This window comes from Dermacentor variabilis, chromosome 7 (assembly GCF_050947875.1).
Source record: "Dermacentor variabilis isolate Ectoservices chromosome 7, ASM5094787v1, whole genome shotgun sequence".
Taxonomy (NCBI): Eukaryota; Metazoa; Arthropoda; class Arachnida; order Ixodida; family Ixodidae; genus Dermacentor; species Dermacentor variabilis.
Genome location: NC_134574.1, coordinates 37,207,971 through 37,228,769, shown reverse-complemented (window position 1 = coordinate 37,228,769; position 20,799 = coordinate 37,207,971). Strand labels below are relative to the sequence as shown.

The 20,799-nt window shown below is 45.5% G+C and overlaps 1 protein-coding gene across 1 annotated transcript in view; it reads left to right on the top strand.

Annotated features, from left to right (window-relative positions):
* LOC142589006 (uncharacterized) overlaps window positions 1-20,799 on the top strand; it is a 197,751-nt gene that overhangs the window by 27,805 nt on the left and 149,147 nt on the right. Inside the window, exon 2 of the mRNA XM_075700801.1 lies at window positions 20,636-20,772. Coding sequence (XP_075556916.1) covers window positions 20,636-20,772 — 137 coding nt within the window. The remainder of the gene's footprint in view (window positions 1-20,635; window positions 20,773-20,799) is intronic.

The following is a 20,799-nucleotide window of genomic DNA, read 5'->3' as shown; positions in this document are numbered from 1 at the left end:
AATCTTGAAGGGGCTCTGCACAGCACCAGATACTTAATAATGAATTAGAGGAGAAAAAGTTTGCAATATATGCACCTCACTCATCTCTTACTGAAGGAACCACATCACATTGGAAGCCAATACCTTTGTTCGATGTTCATGGTGCCGAACCAGGTCGTGATAAATAGACGTGACCGAATGTAAATACTAGTAACTTAGTGTGAAATAATTCTCATTTTGTGCGCCGAATCTGGACACAGCTCAGCGCACTTACTCATGAATCCACCAAGAATAATGTGTGAAAGTGAGTGTCAGTGAGTTCGGCTGTATAGAAGTTTGGTGAATCTTGGACCATGTTAGCTCAGTGCAGTACACATTTACGGAGGGGGAGTCTCAGTAGGTGCTTATTACTTTACCGACCTATGCATACGGGAAGGTGTGGTCACTTAGATTGCATGAGATGATTAAATATTGTAAGTGCAATCAATAATTTTCTTTCGAAGATATCACTAACATTGACCGTGACATTTCACAAGCGCGCCATAATGTCAATTGGCATATGAGGCAGTGTGCATGTCCGAAAGTCCTGGCACTTCTCCTCGACTTCATTTTTGTTATGTAAAGCTGTGGTAACAGACAGCTTAAAAAGAAGTATCTACTGTCAACAACAAACAAAAATAGACAATTTCCCAAAGGAGAATCCACATGCTGAAATTTACCTACCATATGTCGTCACAAGTCAAGAATGCAGGAGGGGCTTCTCTTAAATGCGCGCACACTTGCCACTGGCAAGAGGAGCCACTCGCTGTGTAGGAAAAATGATGCACACATGGCAATATCACCGACTTTGACACTGATGACGGATTACATCAAAATTGGGTTGCCATAAAGCGAAATGTTGGGTGGAAATTCACCACCCACCCTTTAAAATACTCTTCACCAACACCACCTGCCCATACTCTCCTTTTTTTCTCTATGGCTGAAATGCACCAGGAAGATGCATTACCGGTCCCTTCGCAAAGATTGTTGGCATGAAGCTCCCCCATCAAGGTGAAAAAAGGAACCATAGCAATGAGTCTAAACATTCCTTGTGTGGGATTCTCGCTACTAGCTACATTGTTGACCTCGAAGTGATGACAGAGGTATTGTTTTGTGAAGAATGCACGCCTGGCACTAAAGTGGAAAATGCAGATTAGCATTAAGTTTCAGAATCACAACGAAAGAACGAAAATAAGCCTTTCCTTATGTGATAGAGCCATAATATCCTAGAACAACATTCTCTTTCGGGAAAAATAATCCAGGCAGTAATTCCATTGTAGTTGCCTATTTGCGCATAAGCATTGTGCCACTTGCTCATCTCCACGCTGCTCCTTGTCGTGATCAGTCTTATCGGACAAGGTTCGACCCTTATTAAACTTTAGCGATTATCAAACTACTCAGACTCGGTCGAACCATTATCGATCCTTATTCGTCGTTGTAAACCTTATTGCAATCGATTCTATTGTGATCAATCCTTTTATTTCATCAACTTTATCGGAAATGATCCGCGCATCACGAACTATCATCACTCCTTATCAATCTCAACGCAGGCGATCCGGCCCTTATCAACCTTCATCAGTCCTTAGCGACCTTGTGAAAATCGGTCCTGTCATTGCAAGCCGTTAACACTGTTTAGCATCTCACCTATCGAGCTGAACTATTATCAACCGTGATGAGACCCATATACCCATCCATAGCTACTTATCTGTATCAACTGACTGCCCGCTTGTCTCTCCGTTTTGCGTGAAGCAAAGCGCATGACCTTCAGAGATCGGTGGTATTTCGGTCGGTGAAAGAACGCCCAACGGAAGGGGCATTCATGGCCTAAGAAATTCACCGGGGATGTGGCGTGTATGGCAATAAATGTTTGCAATCTAAACTCGAAATCTTCCTTATGTCTACAATGTTCCAAGTCAGCTAAACATATTGCCCTAGTGTTGGCTTTTACTCCACCATCACGAATTCTTTCTGCAAAGCATTGACATGAACTGTTCTCTTTTGTGATTTGTTCGGTGCTACCGGTACAACTTATTCATGCTTACGATGTATATACACACTTCGCAAGCGGGGTTGTTATTCCCAGCGGGTAAGACACTCGGCTTCTTAGCGTGGGGTAGTAGGTTCGAACTTTAGTACCATCAGCTCTTTGCTTTTGAATTTGTTTTATCTTATACAATAATGTATTTATAATGACGGGCAGACGGACGGCTTTAATCGTTCGGTCGCCATAGAAATGCGTGCGTATTTAAAAATGGGACTGATTGAATTTGTCCAAATACAATGCACTAATAGCATTCCGGATTGCTAAGGAATGAATATGTCAATCCAAGTATGTTTCTTATAACCTTTCGATGCCTTTGCAAATGAATGTTGGAGATTTTCTGTTTTGTTACACATGGGCATTCGTTCAATCACAAAGAAGAAAACCCCGCAGGGGCGTCTGCGTAAGCAGGCGTTTGGTGTGTTGCGACACCACGTACCCGAGCACACGAGGGTTGGACCTTCCCGCGTGTAGCCGTGCGCGGCTTAGCCGTGTCCGGGGAAAAGGGGATCCTGGGGGTTGAGCTGAGGCCGGGTGTTTGGACCTTTAAGGCCCCCCGGCGGAGGCAACACACCTCTTTGTCCTCTGCTTCACGTAGACGGTACCCCCGGACTGACCCACACGGGGGAAATCGGCAGTCACCTTTTCCTGTCTTCTCCCTCTATACGCTTTTACTTTACCCTCGTCTTTCACACCTGTCCTGTCTTCTTGTATCTTCTGTTCACTTCAATTTTTCGTACGTGGCAAGGGTTAACCTTGTGTGACTAACCTACCTTGGTTATGTCGTATTAGGTTATAGTTTAGGTGTACAGCTGGCGTGGGCAGAACTTGCTTGCGAGTTCCTGTCCCGTCCCCTCGTTGGGCTCCATGGTGGGCGGCTGGCATCATGACCGAACTTTAAACGCACTTTATGGCTCCACCTCCCCCAGAAAATGATCGCACTCCAAAAAGAGTGCGGACCGAGGACATAACTTCCCAATGCTTCCAAAAAACAAACGAACATTTCCCCAGGTATCATGTCATACATAGTGAAGATCCAGATCAACCAGCTCGAAAAATGTCCCCATTCATAGTATCAAAATCTCTGACTTACGCCCTGGGCCTTGGCTACAAGGTGACGAAGCTAGCCAGTCGCGACCTACTCCTCCAAATCCAAGATAAAGCACAATACTCGAAACTCCCAACTTTAGTGTCCTTTGGAGACGTCCGGGTAACCGTAACTACTCACCGTTCACTAAACACAGTCAAAGGAGTAATATCTGAGCACGATTTCCTGAACCTTTCTGAAGAAGAGATGTTGGATGGTCTGAAAGACCAGAATGTCACCGAAGTCCATCGTATCAAAATCCGAAAAGACAACAAGGAAATACCTACAAAACACATAATCCTGACCTTTGCCTCCAGCCAACTCCCCGAATCCATAGAAGTAGGCTATCTTAGAATAACTTTAAGACCATACATTCCAAATCCGAGACGATGTTTCAAATGCCAAAGATTCGGCCATGGCTCTCAGAGCTGTCGTGGCCGCCAAACATGTGCCAAATGTTCATCAAATGCTCATGAATCCGTGGACTGTACCGCTGCACCACTGTGCGCGAACTGTGAAGGAGATCATCCCGCGTACTCGAGATAATGTCCGACCTGGAAGAAAGAGAAAGAAATTATAACGATAAAGACAAAGGAAAACATAACTTATCAAGAGGCGCGAAAACGACACTCCTCAACATTTCAATTTAAAGCAAAAACAAATTTCGCCGATGTGGTGCGCAGGGGCGGCACACCACACCAGGCCTCGGCCACTGCCCAGGCGAAGCCTGAGGCAGGGCCACTCCCGCCCCCGGCAGACGCAGCGAAGGCTGCTCTGCCACCTCTGAACAAAGGCGCCCCGGCCTCTCAGTCGGCCACCCGCAAGGCTTCCCCCAGTCGAGAGAAGCCCACTAACCGTACACCCGCGGGTTCACCGCGGAAGTCCAGAGCCTCTAGTGAGGCAATGGACATAACACAAAACTTGCCTCTGCTTCAGCAGAAGCACAGCTCCCTGGAGCGAACAAAAAAGAAAAAACCCCAGTATTGGCACCCCGTAAAGCAGCATCCTAAATTTAACTACACTCATCAAACATGGCGTTCCTTATACAGTGGAACTGCCGAGGACTAATAAATAACTACAGTGACATAAAAGAACTGTTAAACACACTGTCCCCAGTGGCTTTATGCTTACAGGAGACCAACTTAGGTCCCAAACAAAAAAACATTTTAAACAAGTACAATGTCTTTCAGTCTGACCGAGAACACGCAAGCAGACTGTCTGGAGGTGTTGCTACTGTAATTAAGACTGGTATTGCAACCCAAGAAATCAAACTTAAAACCAAATACGAAGCTGTTGCTGTCACTGTCATCCATTTTAAGACGATCACAATATGCAATATATATCTTGAGCCACACCTAACAGTAACACTTAATGATTTAGAAACCCTTTTAGAACAACTACCAGAACCGTACCTGCTTGTTGGTGATTTCAACGCCCACTCCGGTTTTTGGGGAAGTGCACACACTGATGCGAGAGGCCGTATTTTAGAAGATTTTATTTTAAGTAATAATGTTTGCCTCCTAAACACCGGCAAAAGTACATACTGCTCACCGACCACGGGAAAAATGAGTTCCATAGATTTGTCTTTTAGTTCACCCTCTGTTTTTAACGATTTTAAATGGGATGTCATCAACAACCCAAACAGCAGCGATCACCTGCCTGTATTAATCAGCCTAACCTCTCCACCACAAGTCATCCCAACAAAACCACGACGGTGGAAGTTACATTTAGCCGACTGGGCACTTTTTAAGCAAAGGGCCAGTTTAGATAAAATAGTTTCCGATAATTTAAGCATAGATGAACTGAATGAAGCTATCACCAACTGTATTTTAACCGCTGCACGCCTGGCAATTCCTCAGTCTTCAGGAGTAGTAAAAGAGAATCACAAAATTTGGTACACACAAGAATGCCGAGACGCAAAAAGGAGACAAAACAAAGCCTGGGGAATTTTTCGTAGGTACTCAAGGCAGGAAAATTTAATCAAGTTCAAAAAGTTCAGAGCAAAAGCCCGGTATATTCGCCGTAATGCAGAAAAAACTTCATGGCAAGGTTACGTGTCCTCAATAAATAGCACAATTACATCAAAACAAATGTGGGAGATGGTAAAAAAGATAAATGGCAGCTACTCCCCATTCACGGTTCCATTTCTCTCTGACCCTGGTACACAGACAAATATAGAAGAACAGGCAGATATTCTGGGTGAATATTTTTCTGCGGTCTCCAGTTCATCTCACTATTCAGAATCATTCCTGAAATACAAAAACACAGCTGAAGGACAAAGACTGCCGACAAGTGGCGGTACAAATGAACCCTATAATAACTTACTTACAGTTCAGGAAATTAATAGAGTACTGTCCGCTGGTAAGCAAACTGCACCTGGCCCAGACGAAATACATTATCATATGTTAGCTCATCTCTCTGAACCGGCTGTGGAAGCACTTTTAAATTTTTTTAACAAAGTTTGGGTATCGGGGAAGCTTCCCGAAGCCTGGAAGATGGCCATTATTGTTCCTTTATTAAAACCCGGAAAACCATTCACACTCCCTAGCAGCTATAGGCCCATAGCTCTGACTAGCTGTCTAGCAAAGTCCTTTGAAAGTCTATTGAATATCAGATTAACATTTGTGTTAGAAGACCGGGAGCTCCTAGATGTCCATCAATGCGGTTTTAAAAAGGCTTGCTCCACCACCGACCACCTTGTGCGTTTTGAAAACACTGTTCGTGAAGCTTTTATACACAGGCAACACTGTCTATCTGTCTTCTTCGATTTAGAGAGGGCATATGATACAACGTGGAGGTTTGGGATCATTCAGGACCTGGCTGAACTAGGCATCCGCGGCAGGATGTTGAACTGTCTGAAGGACTTCTTGTCTAACCGTACATTTCATATCCGCCTTGGCTCAACCCTTTCAAAGAATTTTATCCAGGCAAATGGAGTACCTCAGGGATGTATTTTGAGCACAACACTCTTCATTGTAAAAATGAATTCTATCAGGAAAATAATCCCAAGATCCGTTATGTATTCTCTCTATGTAGATGACCTCCAGATAGCTTGCACATCCTCGAACATATCAACATGCGAACGAGAAATACAGCTAACAATAAACAAACTAGCAACATGGGCAGACAGAAATGGTTTCCGTTTTTCCCCACAGAAATCGGTGGCCGTTCTTTTCTCACTCAGACGAGGCATACAAATAGATCCCACCCTACACCTGAACGAAATAGATCTGCCTGTAAAAAATGAACATAAATTTCTAGGTGTAACATTTGACAGGAAGCTCACCTTCCTGTCTCACATAAATGCTCTGAAAAAGAAAGCTTTTCAGTCCCTGAACATACTCAAAGTGCTATCGAGAAAACACTGGGGCGCCGATAGGACTTGTCTCTTACAAATTTACCGCTCTGTAGTACGCTCTATCCTGGATTATGGATGTATAGTGTATGGGTCAGCAAGACCATCGTACCTGAAACGGCTAGATCCAGTACATAATTTAGGTTTGCGTCTCTCCACTGGTGCATACAGGGCATCACCCATAAACAGTCTCCATGTAGAAACCAATGAACCATCACTTACAGATAGAAGAGCCATGCTCACAAACTCGTACATTCTAAAAATCCGTTCGCTTCCCAAACACCTATGTTACCCCATAGTTACAAAGTGCCCATCAAGAACACTGTTTAACAACAAACCACAAACTATTAGGCCACTCCTCCTGCGTTTCGAAGAGATGTGCCAAAATCTCGGCATACTAAACATATTGCCAAACATTGCCCAAAGGCGAGGTCCACTGCCGCCATGGCACAATTTTCCTGAAATCTGTGATTTCACTCTAACACAGTTCCGTAAAAAAGAAATTCCGCAACAACATATAATACAAGAATTCCTCACACTTGAAGAAAAGTACAGCAATTTTGAAGCTTTTTACACAGACGGTTCAAAAACAGATGCTTATGTAGGAAGCGCAGCTGTACAGGGGAATTGGAATAGAATAGTAAGACTTCCACAGTGTGCTTCCATCTTCACTGCGGAATGTTATGCCATCTGTGTAGCCATAGAAAAAATAGTCTCACCGACAGTGTTATTTACACAGACTCCCTGAGTGTGCTCAGGGCCTTTCATTCTGGAAATGCAATGGCTCCTCTGCTTGGAGACCTCATACACAGCATTACAGCAGCCACAGCTCAAGGCCAAAACATCAGGCTCTGCTGGGTACCAAGCCATGTCGGCATAAAAGGCAATGAAAGAGCGGATTTATGCGCTGCTCAAGCTTACGGTAAACAAATTAAGAATGTAAATATGCCCTATAGAGATTGCATGAACTTACTGCATAGTAACGCAAGGAAAAAATGGCAGTCCACTTGGAACAGCGAAATAAATAACAAGCTACAATTAATAAAACCAGTTCTAGGTGACTGGAAGTCATGCGTGCACCAGAAGCGTTTCAAGGAAGTTATTATCTGCCGTCTCCGTATAGGTCACACACACATTACACACAACTTTCTGCTGAAGAAAGAAGACAAACCAATTTGCACTTGCGGAGATGAACTTACCGTCAATCACATTTTAATTTCATGTTGTAAACTGGAAAAGCTACAGAAAAAGTGCTTTTCCCCATTTTATAACCAATGCATCCCTTTTCACCCAGCACTGCTCTTGAGTGATAATGCAATTGTGGATATGTCTAGCGTTTTTAGATTTTTAACAGAAGCTGGTTTTCTTAAAAATATGTAAATCATCACGCAGTACTTCACCTCATACACCACAGCCATTTCTCATTCCTGAGAAAAAGGCTGAGGAATTTATTTGATTGGTTAGGAGCCTCGAGATCCTTGCTGTGGCAAGGATGGCTGCTGAGGTTACCCGACCCCTTTTAAAAGTTTTTATCAGTACCCATTGTTACTACCTTTTTCTTACTCCATCATGAGGTAACCCTAACTATTTAAGCACTCACCACCACCGACTATTATTTACATTTTTATAAAATTACACGGAAAATTCCCCTATACCTTGAGCTTGGCGCATGATGGCCTTAGTTGCCTATGTGCCATAAAACACAACACAACACAACACACAAAGAAGAAAAACGTATATCTTATAAATACATCAATCAGAGATACTCAGACAGGAGCAATATCAGTTATATAAACAATATCGCACAATGTTTTTTTCAAGATATCCGAACGCTCTCGACACTGGTCGCGAGCGTCCTCAGCCCAGTAGGTGTTGGACACGTTTTTGCGCTTTTTTTGACAAGCGCATGCAGTGAAAGAATATGAATGGTGTTCTACACCACAACACAATTAAGTACGTGCTTTGTTTTCTTGATGTTTTTTCTATCATCGCTATTTATCTTCCCCCCTTATTCCACCACAGGGTAGCCAGCCGGTCTATACTGGCTTACCTCCCACTTTTTCTCTAAATATTGGCCAATACCTCTTCATTAGTTAAAATATCGCAAAGCGGCCTTGAAACAGTTCTTGTAAATAGCAAGAAAGTGTTTCTGATCTACTAATAGGGCAGTGTTTAGCATGTGGACCAAATTTACTGCGTGCAGCAGAAAATTTAGGATCTCGTGTCGAAAGAAATAAAAAACTAATTGTGCACACTTCTGCACAATCTTCATGTAGCGTCGTCGCAAGCATGTGTTCGGAGCTTGGTGCAGCGGAGGCAAAGAATACGCCTTTTGACAGCTTGAAAACGGAAAGTCGACTGGCTTTATTCAGAAGTAAAAGTAGGTTTGTCAAGTGGCAGTTGTGATGCCCCAGTCGGGCCGCCGCTTCCATTTCAAGAAAAAGCAGAGGCATTGACCCCTACGCCGGGGGCAATGAAGTGACCCACGGTAACAAGAAGGGCTTCACCCCTGAAATGCCGGAACCTTAGATGTGAATGGCAGAAGGAATAAATAGTTAATGTTCAAGGTGGGTTGCTTTCGCACAGTCGCACCACACCGTCTCACCCTTGCCGCAAATGTCATTCTTCAAGGCTTTCCTCTGAACGCCAAGTCACACGAAAGGGGCCTTAATGGGAAGGGCTGATTGGTGGCTTGACAGAGTCGCGTCGCAGAAAGACCTGCGCGGCTCTGTCCAATGTCGGGAAATTATACAGAGGCTGCCTGCGCGAAATACGGGGGGGGGGGGGGGGCGTACGTCGAAGCTGTTCGATGCAGGAATGTAGCCCAAGGCTGCGCGGCCAATGACGGAGTGCCTTGCTGGGTGCCGAAAAACTGCCCTGTAACGGCGATTGCTGACCCATAGAGCATCTCGGCGCGCTGGCTACGAGATCACCCTTGATTGCCGTTCGCAGCCCCAATAGTACTAGGACTAGCCTTTCCACCAAGTGCTGCCTGTCGAGCACAGGGGTCAATGATGCCTGCAGTTGAACACGCTCGACCATGTCTCTGCTCTGTGGGTGGAAAGCCCTGAAGTTGTCAAGGCGCGTGTGGAGTAGTCTCGCCAGGTGAAAAAATCAAGGTCTCGAATTGTCAGCTTCGGTCAGTAGTTATGCGCAAAGGGCAACCATACCGCGACACCTACGTAGCAACACATGCTCCCACCAGTGTTCACCTACTCAGTGACCGAAGTTTGCGGATGGTAGGTGTCGAACCATGCTTCGTCAGCACAGCAGCCTGATCCGCCACCCATTCGACTACCCATATTGTTGACAGGTTACATTCTTATATAGAACACAGTCGTCAACGAACAATCGGATATTAATATTAGAATCAACCATATCCACTAAGTCGTTGATATATCGTAGCAAAAAAATTGGCTAGATAGATAGATAGATAGATAGATAGATAGATAGATAGATAGATAGATAGATAGATAGATAGATAGATAGATAGATAGATAGATAGATAGATAGATAGATAGATAGATAGATAGATAGATAGATAGATAGATAGATAGATAGATAGATAGATAGATAGATAGATAGATTTTATTTATTTATGGAATACTGCGGTCAATAAAAAGCAGGCAGTAGTGCAGGGGAACAGATAAGCAATTATGTACACATCAAAAACAGTCAGAATATACAGTCGGCGATGAATACAAAACTAGATGAAAGTGAATCAACAATAAAATAACGAAAGGTAATGTCTAGCACACACGGACACAAGTAAATATATGAATAAAATAAAATCAGACATCCACCCGTTCGTAGCAGTTGCTACAAAGGAAACCCATACGGGTTCCTCGAAAGAAAGCCTCACAGTTTAAGAAAAAATACTCCTGGTCCACAAACACTTGCCTTTGCTTCGTGTTGTCGACAAATTCGACTTCGCCCTGGCATCTGCTCGCCGCCTGGTTAATTCAGATGGTAGAGTGGCTGCTCCGGAAAGGCGGTGGTCTCGGGTTCGAGTCCCGGACCAGGATGAATTTTTCTTCAACTATGAGGCTTTCTTTCGAGGAACCCGTATGGGCTTCCTTTGTAGCAATTGCAACGAACGGGTGGATGTCTGATTTTCTCTTTATTCATTACTTCTCTCCACCTTGCGGGTTTCCGCAGAACTACAACGTCAAACAGTTGCCTTTGCTTCGTGTTGTCGACAAATCCTACTTCGCCCTGCCATCTGCTAGACGCCTGGTTAGCTCAGATGGTAGAGCGGCTGCCCGGGAAAGGCGGTGGTCCCGGGTTCTAGTCGCGGACAAGGACGAATTTTTCTTCAAATATGAAGCTTTCTTTTGAGGAACCCGTATGGGTTTCCTTTGTAGCAATTGCAACGAACGGGTGGATGTCTGATTTTCTCTTGATTCATTACTTCTCTCCACCTTGCGGGTTTCCGCAGTACTACGTCAAGTATATATATATATATATATATATATGTGTGTGTGTGTGTGTGTGTGTGTGTGTGTGTGTGTGTGTGACACAAGGTTTAGGCAGCCAGGTCTCTTCTTTATTCTGCCGAGTCAGAGCCCACCACCACGCCTCAACACGGTGATGCTGAGCATGTACAGGCGAGAATATGAAGCGTAATAATTGTGCTCGCACAAGTTTCCCCGCGCGCGCGAGCGGCCAGCGAGGCCGCGACTTAGCCAGTAGGGAAATGCCGTACGAAGCGTTTGCGGCAGGAGACGTGAACTATCTCCGAGCCGCGATAACGATAGTTCGAATTAACATCTACGCGAGTGACGCGATAGTTCATGGGGGATGTTTGCTCATTAATATTGTGGGGTGCAAGGAAGCGGGATTCACACTTCTCACACAAACCAGGTCCCCGAATGGGCGCCCAAAGGTACACTTCCTCTCCAGGACCAAAGGAGACGTCGCGACGAGAGATGTCGTAACGTTGCTTGCGATCTAGCTGACTGACTTCTGTGTTGAAGCGAGCACGTTGACGGCATTCCTCAACTCTCGAGACGAACTGTTCGGGTACACTCGCCGAGGTGTTAGTTGGGGTATTGAAGAAAACGACGTCGATGGTGAATGTCGGTGAACGGCCCTAAACTAGGTACAAAGGCGAGTGCCGTGTTGTTCGTTGGATAGCGGTATTGCAAGCAAACGTCACAAAAGATAAAAGTTTGTCTCAGTTGTCTTGGTTTCGCCCGATGTGCATTGATATCATATCTGTTAATTTTTGATCAAATCGCTTTGTTAGGCCATTTGTTTGAGGGCGATATGTGGATGTCGTCCTATGAAGTGTGCCACAAGCTCGAAGTACTTCTTTAATCATTGTTGACATGAAAGTCTTGCTGCGGTCAAGTAACAGTACACGAGGTACCCCGTGACTCAGCACAATGGCATCCAGAAAGAAGGTGGCAGCATCTGAGGCCGAACTAGAGCGTAGAGGAGTGATCTCTGCGTAACTTGTGAGATGGTCAATAGCTGCCACGATCCATCTATGACCTGCAGGCGTTATAGGCAAAGGGCCGACTAGGTCTATCCCAACGATGGCAAAGGGTGTCTCGGGGCATGGTACAGGGTGTAAAAGCCCAGCAGGAGGCGAAGTTGGTCGTTTCCGCCGGTGACACTGGACGCAAGAAGCGACTTACTTGACTAGAAAGGTAGACATGCTTGGCCAAAAGAAACGGCTCCTAACGCGGTGGTATGTTTTCTGGAATCCCAAATGGCCAGCAGATGGGTCATCGTGAAAGGCTTCAAGGACTTGTGCGCCCAGCGACCGTGGACGAACACTCACCCAGCGGTGTTCGTCGGAGTTGTAAATGTTGTGGTGCAGCACATCGTTGTAGAGTCTACATAGCCGCAGTTGACGACGTAATCTGGCATTCGGTGCAGCAGTAGTTCCGCACCGTCGTTGGATAATGCTGTTGCAGTAGGGATCAGAACGTTGACACGATCTGAGCTGAGTGACGCGATTGGAAGATAACGTGCCTGTAGCCGCCAAAAGTAATAAGCAGAGTGGAGGCTTGGTCTCATCAAGTGACGAGCAATGGAGAGATGTGCTAGAAGATAATAATGGCAGGAGCCAACGAGAGAGAGAGCGCCGGCATCTTGATGCTTTTTTCCCAGACTTGTACACAAGGTGAAAATCTTACTCTTGCAAGCGAACCACCTGTGACCGAGGCGTCCAGACAAATTTTTGATTGACGGTAACCAGCATAAGGCGTGGTAGTCGGTTATGACCGTGAAGTGGAGTCCATAAAGATATGGTCGAAATTTTTGTATCGCCTGTATCTACTGCGATACATTCCTGTTCAGTGATCGAGTACTTCTTTTCGGCAGCTGTTAATGCGCGACTGGCATAGGCAAAACTCTCCACTGAAGTGGTATCACGTTGTAAAAGGGCAGCAACGATCCCATTCCACTAGCATCGGTGTGCAAACAAGTTGGTGCGTTCTCATCGAAGTGACTGGGAACAGAGTCAGTGATTAATGCTTGCTTGAGAGCTTGGAAAGAGCGTTCGCAGTCGTCTCTCCAAGAGAAAGGAGTGCCCGACGTGAGTAACTTGTGCAGCGGCAACGGCATGGCAGCAAAATGACTGATGAAGCGGCGGAAGTCGGATGTCAGGGCCAAGAAACTCCTTGATCGTTTTTCATTTCCAGGGTGATGGAAGCGAAGCACGGTAGCAACTTTGTCGGGATATAGTCAAACGCCATCTTTACAGATAAGGTGGCCCAAGACTTTGATGTTCGTTCGGGCAAAATGGCATTTATTTGTGTTGAGTTGCAGTCCAGCGTTGGAAATGCGTGTGAAAACTTCGTCCAAATGCTCAAGGTGCTGACGAAACGTTGTAGAAAAAGTAAAGGTGTCATCTAAATGGCACAGACCGGTCTCTCACTAGGCTAGAAGTACGACTATGCCGAACAGAAATGCGGCGACCGCTCGACGCAAGGAAAACATCACCCATAACAATGGTGTCGGAAGTCAATGTAAGAATATGCTCATTGCCCGCGGTAATGAAACATTTGGTAGACGTGACGAAACGTAGGCTGTGAGCATCCACAGCGAACGAAGATTTAGCGTCCTTCATATGAATATTTCGCTGACGGCAAAAGATGAAAGCTGAGGCGGAGGACAGGAAGTCCCATCCCAAAATCATCGCGTAGATACACGAAGACACCACGACAAAGTGAACGTGGTGAAGAATGCCATCAACAAAAGCACGCGCAGTGCCAACACCGGAGGGCCGAACAAGAAGTGCATTAGCACAACGAAGTGGAGGGTCAGTATACGGTGTCCTCCCTTTTCACAAATCGAGAACACAAATCAGAACTAATAACGGAAAGCGATGCGCCTGTGTCAACCAAGGCTTCGGTTCGGACACCTTCAACCCACACGAAAAGTACATTTCACGTGCGCTGCAGCGGAGTTTCACGTTGTCCGAAGGATGCAGCTTTCTCCCCTGAAGCAGCACCATTTAATTTTCCGGGCAGTCATCAGAGGACGAGGTAGCCAGTAGAAGAGGGGTAGAGGATCGCCGCATTGGTGATGGAGAGCGGCGACGCGGGATGCGACGCGGAAAACGGCAACGCTAAAGTCCTGTGGAGGTAGAGAACATCATGGAAAATAATCGTAAGGGAGCCGACGTTGTGGTACAGGGTCACAAAACTCATCCCTTTCAAATCCGTCATAGCTACGCCTTTCATCTTGCTGACGGCGTCGGCAACACCTTGAAATGTGGTCACGGATGCCGCAATAGTAGCAAACCGGTCGAGGTGGATTCCAGCGTTGTAGGCCGGAAGAGGTTTGGTCTTGTAGCGATAGGATTCAGGCACACGTGCAGTGCAGGCGCCTGTGGTGGTGGCTGCTGGGAGGGTGGCACTATAGAGGCAACGTGAGCGTAAGTTGAAGTAGGGATAGGGTGCGGGCAGGGACTTGCGGGAAGGTCACGGCGGCTGTCGCTTCCCTCACGATATGGCGTAGGCCGCCACAAGGAGGTGTCATATGGCCCTCAGGAGGGGTTGAAGAAGCTTGGGCGCGCATTTAATCATGGATAATGGAGCGAATCAAGGCACGTAGCTCATTGTCGTTGGACGCCTTCAAATGAAATCTGTCAGGGTGTAAGCGGAGCATATGAAGCTCATCGAGACGCTGACAGGTACTGATGATTTCTGCGACGGTAGTTGGCTTGAGCGCTACACAAGCATTGAATGCCACAGTCCCAATATCCTTGAGCAGGTGGCGTACACGGTCACTCTCTGCCATTGAGGTGTTCACGCGGCGGCAGAGGGCGAGGACGTCCTTGATGTACGAAGTTTACGACTCGCCTGAGTGGTGGACACGCTCTGCAAGCTTCTTCTTGGCGATATCGGAGTGGACCGACGAGTTCGCAAAAATCTGGCATAGGCGGTGTTTAAAGGTGGTCCAGTGGACGAAATCAAGCTCATGATTGTAAAACCAAGTTTTCGCGATGCCGGTTAGGTAGAAGGTGGCATGAGCAAGTTTTGCAGATTGGCTCCAGTCGGTAAAGTCACTCACGCACTCATATAGCTCCAACCAATCTTGAATGTCTTGAATGCTTGAATGCTTGAAGTCTTGAATGCTTGAAGTCCATCAAGCACCAGTGGATCCTTCTGAGGGATGCTGACTGTCCAAGAAGCAGTTGCCGCAGGAGCAGGCAAGGTGGATGTCGTGGTATTGGTCTGCTAGTCTTGGGACATCGCCGAGTGCAGTTGGAAGAGCCGGTGACCCGAGCGGTGCTCTAGGGATGTAGCGTATGTGAAGCTGGAGAGAGACCGGGAGCGAGAGGACGTAGAAACCGGACAGCATACTCCACCACACGGGAGACAAGGTATAGGCAGCCATTCTCTTCTTCATTCTTCCGAGTGAGAGCCCCACCACCAGGCCCCAAAACGATGATGATGAGTATGTACATGTGAAAATATGAAGCGTAATAATAATGCTTCATTAGGAAGTTATTTATGGTGCCCTACAACTCTATAATTGATATATTTGCGATTGAAGCAATAAACAAAAAGCTCTCTAATGAAAATTAATTATTAAGCTATAATTCGTGATGAAAAATGAAAAAAAAATATCAAATTATGGGGTTTTACGTGCCAAAACCACGTTCTGATTATGAGGCACGCCGTTGTGGAGGACTCCGGAAATTTCGAACACCTGGGATTCTTTAACGTGCACCTAAATCTAAGTACACAGCTGTTTTCGCATTTCGCCCCCATCGAAATGCGCAGCTCGATCCCGCGACCTCGTTCTCAGCAGTCTAACACCAATGAAAAAATTGTTGGCCGTAAGTACGTACGACTACGGTTACTATGCAGTCGGTACGATTTGTATAGAGCTCCTGGGTATTTCATTAAATCTGGGTCCATGTGTGCTGGGCCACCCTGTATGTATATACAATATATATATATATATATATATATATATATATATATATATATATATATATATATATATATATATCACTTTGATCATACAGACACATTCAAAAATTACAATCTGAAACAACTATCGTTGCAGATAATACTAGAAGGAGTAAGATATTTTGAAAGCAGCACAATAAGTAGTGTGAGCAGTACTCAAAGTTCGGGCTCAATCAATGTTTATATTGAGCAAAACTTTCTCTAGCTCATCAGCACAAACGACATCTGACGGCAAATAGTTGCACTGAACAATTGTTCAAGGAAAAAAAGAATATTTGAATATGTTTCTCCGAGCAGCGTATGGGAGCAGGTTATCACACATGACGATGCCTGGATGCGTGTTGCAAGAACGGCTATATGTTTGTCTGTGCAGGTATATTTACCTTCCTATATATACGGAACGCAAAAATTTCAGGCGTGCAATTTTGCGGCAATTTTCGAACACATGGATGTTATTTTCTTGGTAGGAAAGTCTGTTGATCAAAACTTTGAAAAAATAAAACGTACAGCGCGTCGTGAACCATCTCAATTTTTGAATATATTTTTTGTAGAAAGGGTCCCAAACCACTCATGCATATTGTAGCTTTCGTAAATGCATGTTTTATCTGCGAGCATTTTCAATTCGTCAGGCGCTGTTTTCAACTTGTGTCTCTGAAAACGAAGTTTTCGTGGAGCTGATGCGCAGACGTTTGATATATGCCTTAATCATGAAAGCGTTTTCGTAATGGTTACGCCCAGGTATTTATATTCATTTAATACATGGTGTTCCCTGAATCCTTTAAGTAAACGTGAATGGTTGTTTTTCTCCGTCAAGCATAGAAGGACCGCTCTATCGGGGTTTAATACCATTGACGACCGGGTGCATCATTCACTAACTTTTGTTAGGGTGAAATCCAAGTCGACCTGATCTTGTTGACAGGTTACATTCTTATATAGAACACAGTCGTCAACGAACAATCGGATATTAAAATTAGAATCAACCATATCCACTAAGTCGTTGATATATCGTAGCAAAAAAATTGGCTATATAGATAGATAGATAGATAGATAGATAGATAGATAGATAGATAGATAGATAGATAGATAGATAGATAGATAGATAGATAGATAGATAGATAGATAGATAGATAGATAGATAGATAGATAGATAGATAGATAGATAGATAGATAGATAGATAGATAGATAGATAGATAGATAGATAGATAGATAGATAGATAGATAGATAGATAGATAGATAGATAGATAGATAGATAGATAGATAGATAGATAGATAGATAGATAGATAGATAGATAGATAGATAGATAGATAGATAGATAGATAGATAGATAGATAGATAGATAGATAGATAGATAGATAGATAGATAGATAGATAGATAGATAGATAGATAGATAGATAGATAGATAGATAGATAGATAGATAGATAGATAGATAGATAGATAGATAGATAGATAGATAGATAGATAGATAGATAGATAGATAGATAGATAGATAGATAGATAGATAGATAGATAGATAGATAGATAGATAGACCGCAGCACAACACGCCACCACGCCTCCATTTTCACCGCATCGTCATGACAGTGATCGCCGGTCGGAAACTCGGCGTTCCACTTCCCGCCGTCGACGTTCGATTTCGCCCCTGCATCGTCGAGCTCCCACTGCAGAGGGAAACCATCTGGGGCAGTTCCTGACGCAAGAACTGCAAATACATTGACGTTTTGAAGACCTCAATCTTTGCCGCAAAATGTTATTACCGTTTTTGCTGAGGGAGTACCCGCAGTGGCACTAGTCGATACTGGAGCAGCTGTTCCCGTCGTTCAGGAGAACCTTTGTCGCAAGCTACAAAAAGTGACTACAGCTGCCTCTGTCCTGGTGCTTGCCTCTGCCAGCGCGCAGCGAATTCACGCTTCAGCTGTATACACGGCGCGCGTCGTCATCAACGACGTTCCGTATATGATGCGTTGTTTCGGGCTACCATCGTGCTCTTAACGACCTCATCCTTGGTTGGGATTTCCTCTCACGTCATCATGCTGTCATTGGCTCTTTGCGTGCAGAAATGTCGCTTTTACCTCTATGTGAATCACTGCTGACCAGCTTCCATCACTTCGCCGACAAACTCACTGTTGATGCCGGCACAACCACACCCCCTGAGTCGTCGATGGCTGTTGTCCTGTCGTCTGGTGCCGCATCTGACGCCACTGTCGTGTTCCCGCCGTCCGATGTGTTTTCTCAGCGCGAGGGCATTGTTCTTCCTTTTGCCGTGCTCACTATAACATCTGGGTTAACTATGATGCTGGTCACCAACTACTGCCAGTACCCGATCAGTCTACTGCGTGGAGAGACCGTAGGATACTTCCAGGCGGTCGACTATGTTGATGGTTTCGATGTTCCTACCGACTTCCTCCATTACGCTGACGCCATCGTTTCGGTCTCAGAATCATCACCTTCAGTAGGTTTTGACAACGCCATCGACCCTGCTCTTTCCGCATCTCATCGCCGCCAACTTCTCGCTCTTTTTCACAAGTTTCACTATTCCTTCGACTGTCATCAGACGTCATTGGGTCGTGCTAGCGGTGTTTCTCACACCATCAACACCAGTTCCCACTCACGCTTCCGACAGTGCCCGTATCGTGTCTCCGCCGAAGAGCGCCGCATCATCACAGAGCAAGTGGACGACATGCTCAAACGTTGAGTCATCCGCCCCTCTCAAAGTACTTGGTCTTCACCTGTCTTATTGGTAAAAAAGATGGCTGCATTCGCTTTTGTGTCGACTACAGTCGCCTAAACAAGATAACGAGAGAAGACGTTTATCCTCTGCCTTGGATCGGTGACGCTCTCCACTGTTTACAAGGCACAGAATATTTTAGTTCCTCAGATCTACACTCCGGGTACTGGCAAGTTCTAATCGCCGAACATGACCATCCGAAAACCGCATTGGTTACACACGATGGCCTGTACGAGTTTAACGTCATGCCCTTCGCGTTGTGCAACGCGCCTGCTACTTTTGAGTGTATGATCGACACATAATTCGCTGTCACAAATGGGAGACCTGTTTATGTTACCTCGACGAGATCGTCGTCGTCTCAACCCATTTTCCGACACACCTCGCTCACCTGCATGACATTCTGACCTGTCTCACATTTGCCGGCCTACAGCTTAACCTCAAAAAGTGCCGTTTTGCTGCAAACAAGCTAACCATCTTGGGTCACGATATCTCAAAAGACGGCGTCCTCCCGGCCCTACACAAACTCCGCGCCATTGCAGACTTCCTAGCCCCCACATCTATCAAAACCCTCAGAAATATTATTGGCTTATGGTCCTATTTTCGTCGCTTCGTACGTAATTTAGCATCCATCATGACACCTTTGAAAAGTTTACTTTCCTCCTATAACGGCTTAGCAGCGTGATCACCACAATGTGATGCAGCATTCAAGCACTTGCGTCACTTGTTGACCTCACCACCGATTCTTCGCTGCTACGACCCTGATGCCCCCACGGAAATTCATACTGACGCCAGCGGAGTTGGCCTGGGCTTGGTCTTAGCGCAACGGAAAGCTGGCTATGATGAATACGTCGTCGCTTATGCGAGCCGTACTCTCAAAAAAGCAGAATTAGATTACTCCATCACAGAAAAGGAGTACCTAGCGATCATCTGCGCACTGAGCAAGCTTCGCCCATACCTTTACGGACGTTCTTTCGCCGTATTTACAGACCACCATGCCCTTCTTGGCTTTCTTCCTTGAAAGACCCGTCGGGACGCTTGGGACGTTGGGCGCTGCGCTTGCAAGAGTACCACATCCGCGTCATGTACAGCTCCGGTCGCAAGCACTCCGACGCTGATGCACTCTCTCGCTCTCCACTGATGCCTGATTTGGCCTCTTTGTCAGCTTCCTCGTCGACCCTGTAACCGTTAACCACCACTGACATGCTCACAGAGCAGCGCAAGGACCCAACGCTCGCAACGTTACTTGACTACTTTGCCGCTCCCTCTGATGTCCCTTAGACGCGAGCACTGCTTCGCCAACAAACCCACTTTTCCGTGCGGGACAACATTCTATATCGCCGCAACTACATGCCCGAAGGCCGGAAATGGCTCCTAGCTATACCTCGTCATACGCGCTCTGACATCTGCGCGTCTTTCTACGCTGATCCTCTATGCCGCCATGCCGGCGTCCTCAAAACTTACACAAGGTTGCGTCAGCGCTATTATTGGTGACGCATGTACAACTTTGTGGAAAAGTACATTCAGTCTGTAATGAAGCAGAGGCGCCCCTGTGTATGTCCCGAATGAAGAGGAAGACGAAGGGCCTTGCCGTGATTGCGAGTGAGCGCCGCGCTACAAACAGCCCTTTCAGTGCCTTGAGATATCTAGCGTTAATTCCACAGCGTTGTTAACGACAATAAATCTCGTCGGAAAACAAAAATTTTTAAACTCATTGAGCTCTGCTAGATTCCTGCTATGCATACTACTTGCATTTTAGTGGCCAACTCTCCACTGCACGAGAACGGTCAGTAAATCGCGCATGTACAAGGGAAAATCGCCGTGGTTGGTTTCATATTTCATACTAAATCAGTAAAAGAGCCACTATGATGGAAAGAAAACAATATGAAAGATACTGATTATCGTCGCTGAGAAGTGATTCTCATAAAGAATCAAATGATAACCTAAATGCTCATTCCTTTATTTTTTGCAGTTTTGGCAGGGAAATGATGGTGTATGGACGCTTAAGTACACTGATACTATAGTAACTACCTGCAAGTGGCAGAAAGCTACAGAAATCTTCCAAACTAATGTCAAGATCAACACATCATATATAACTGGCATAAATCCGTGAGTCTGGACAGCCTCCATTTATTT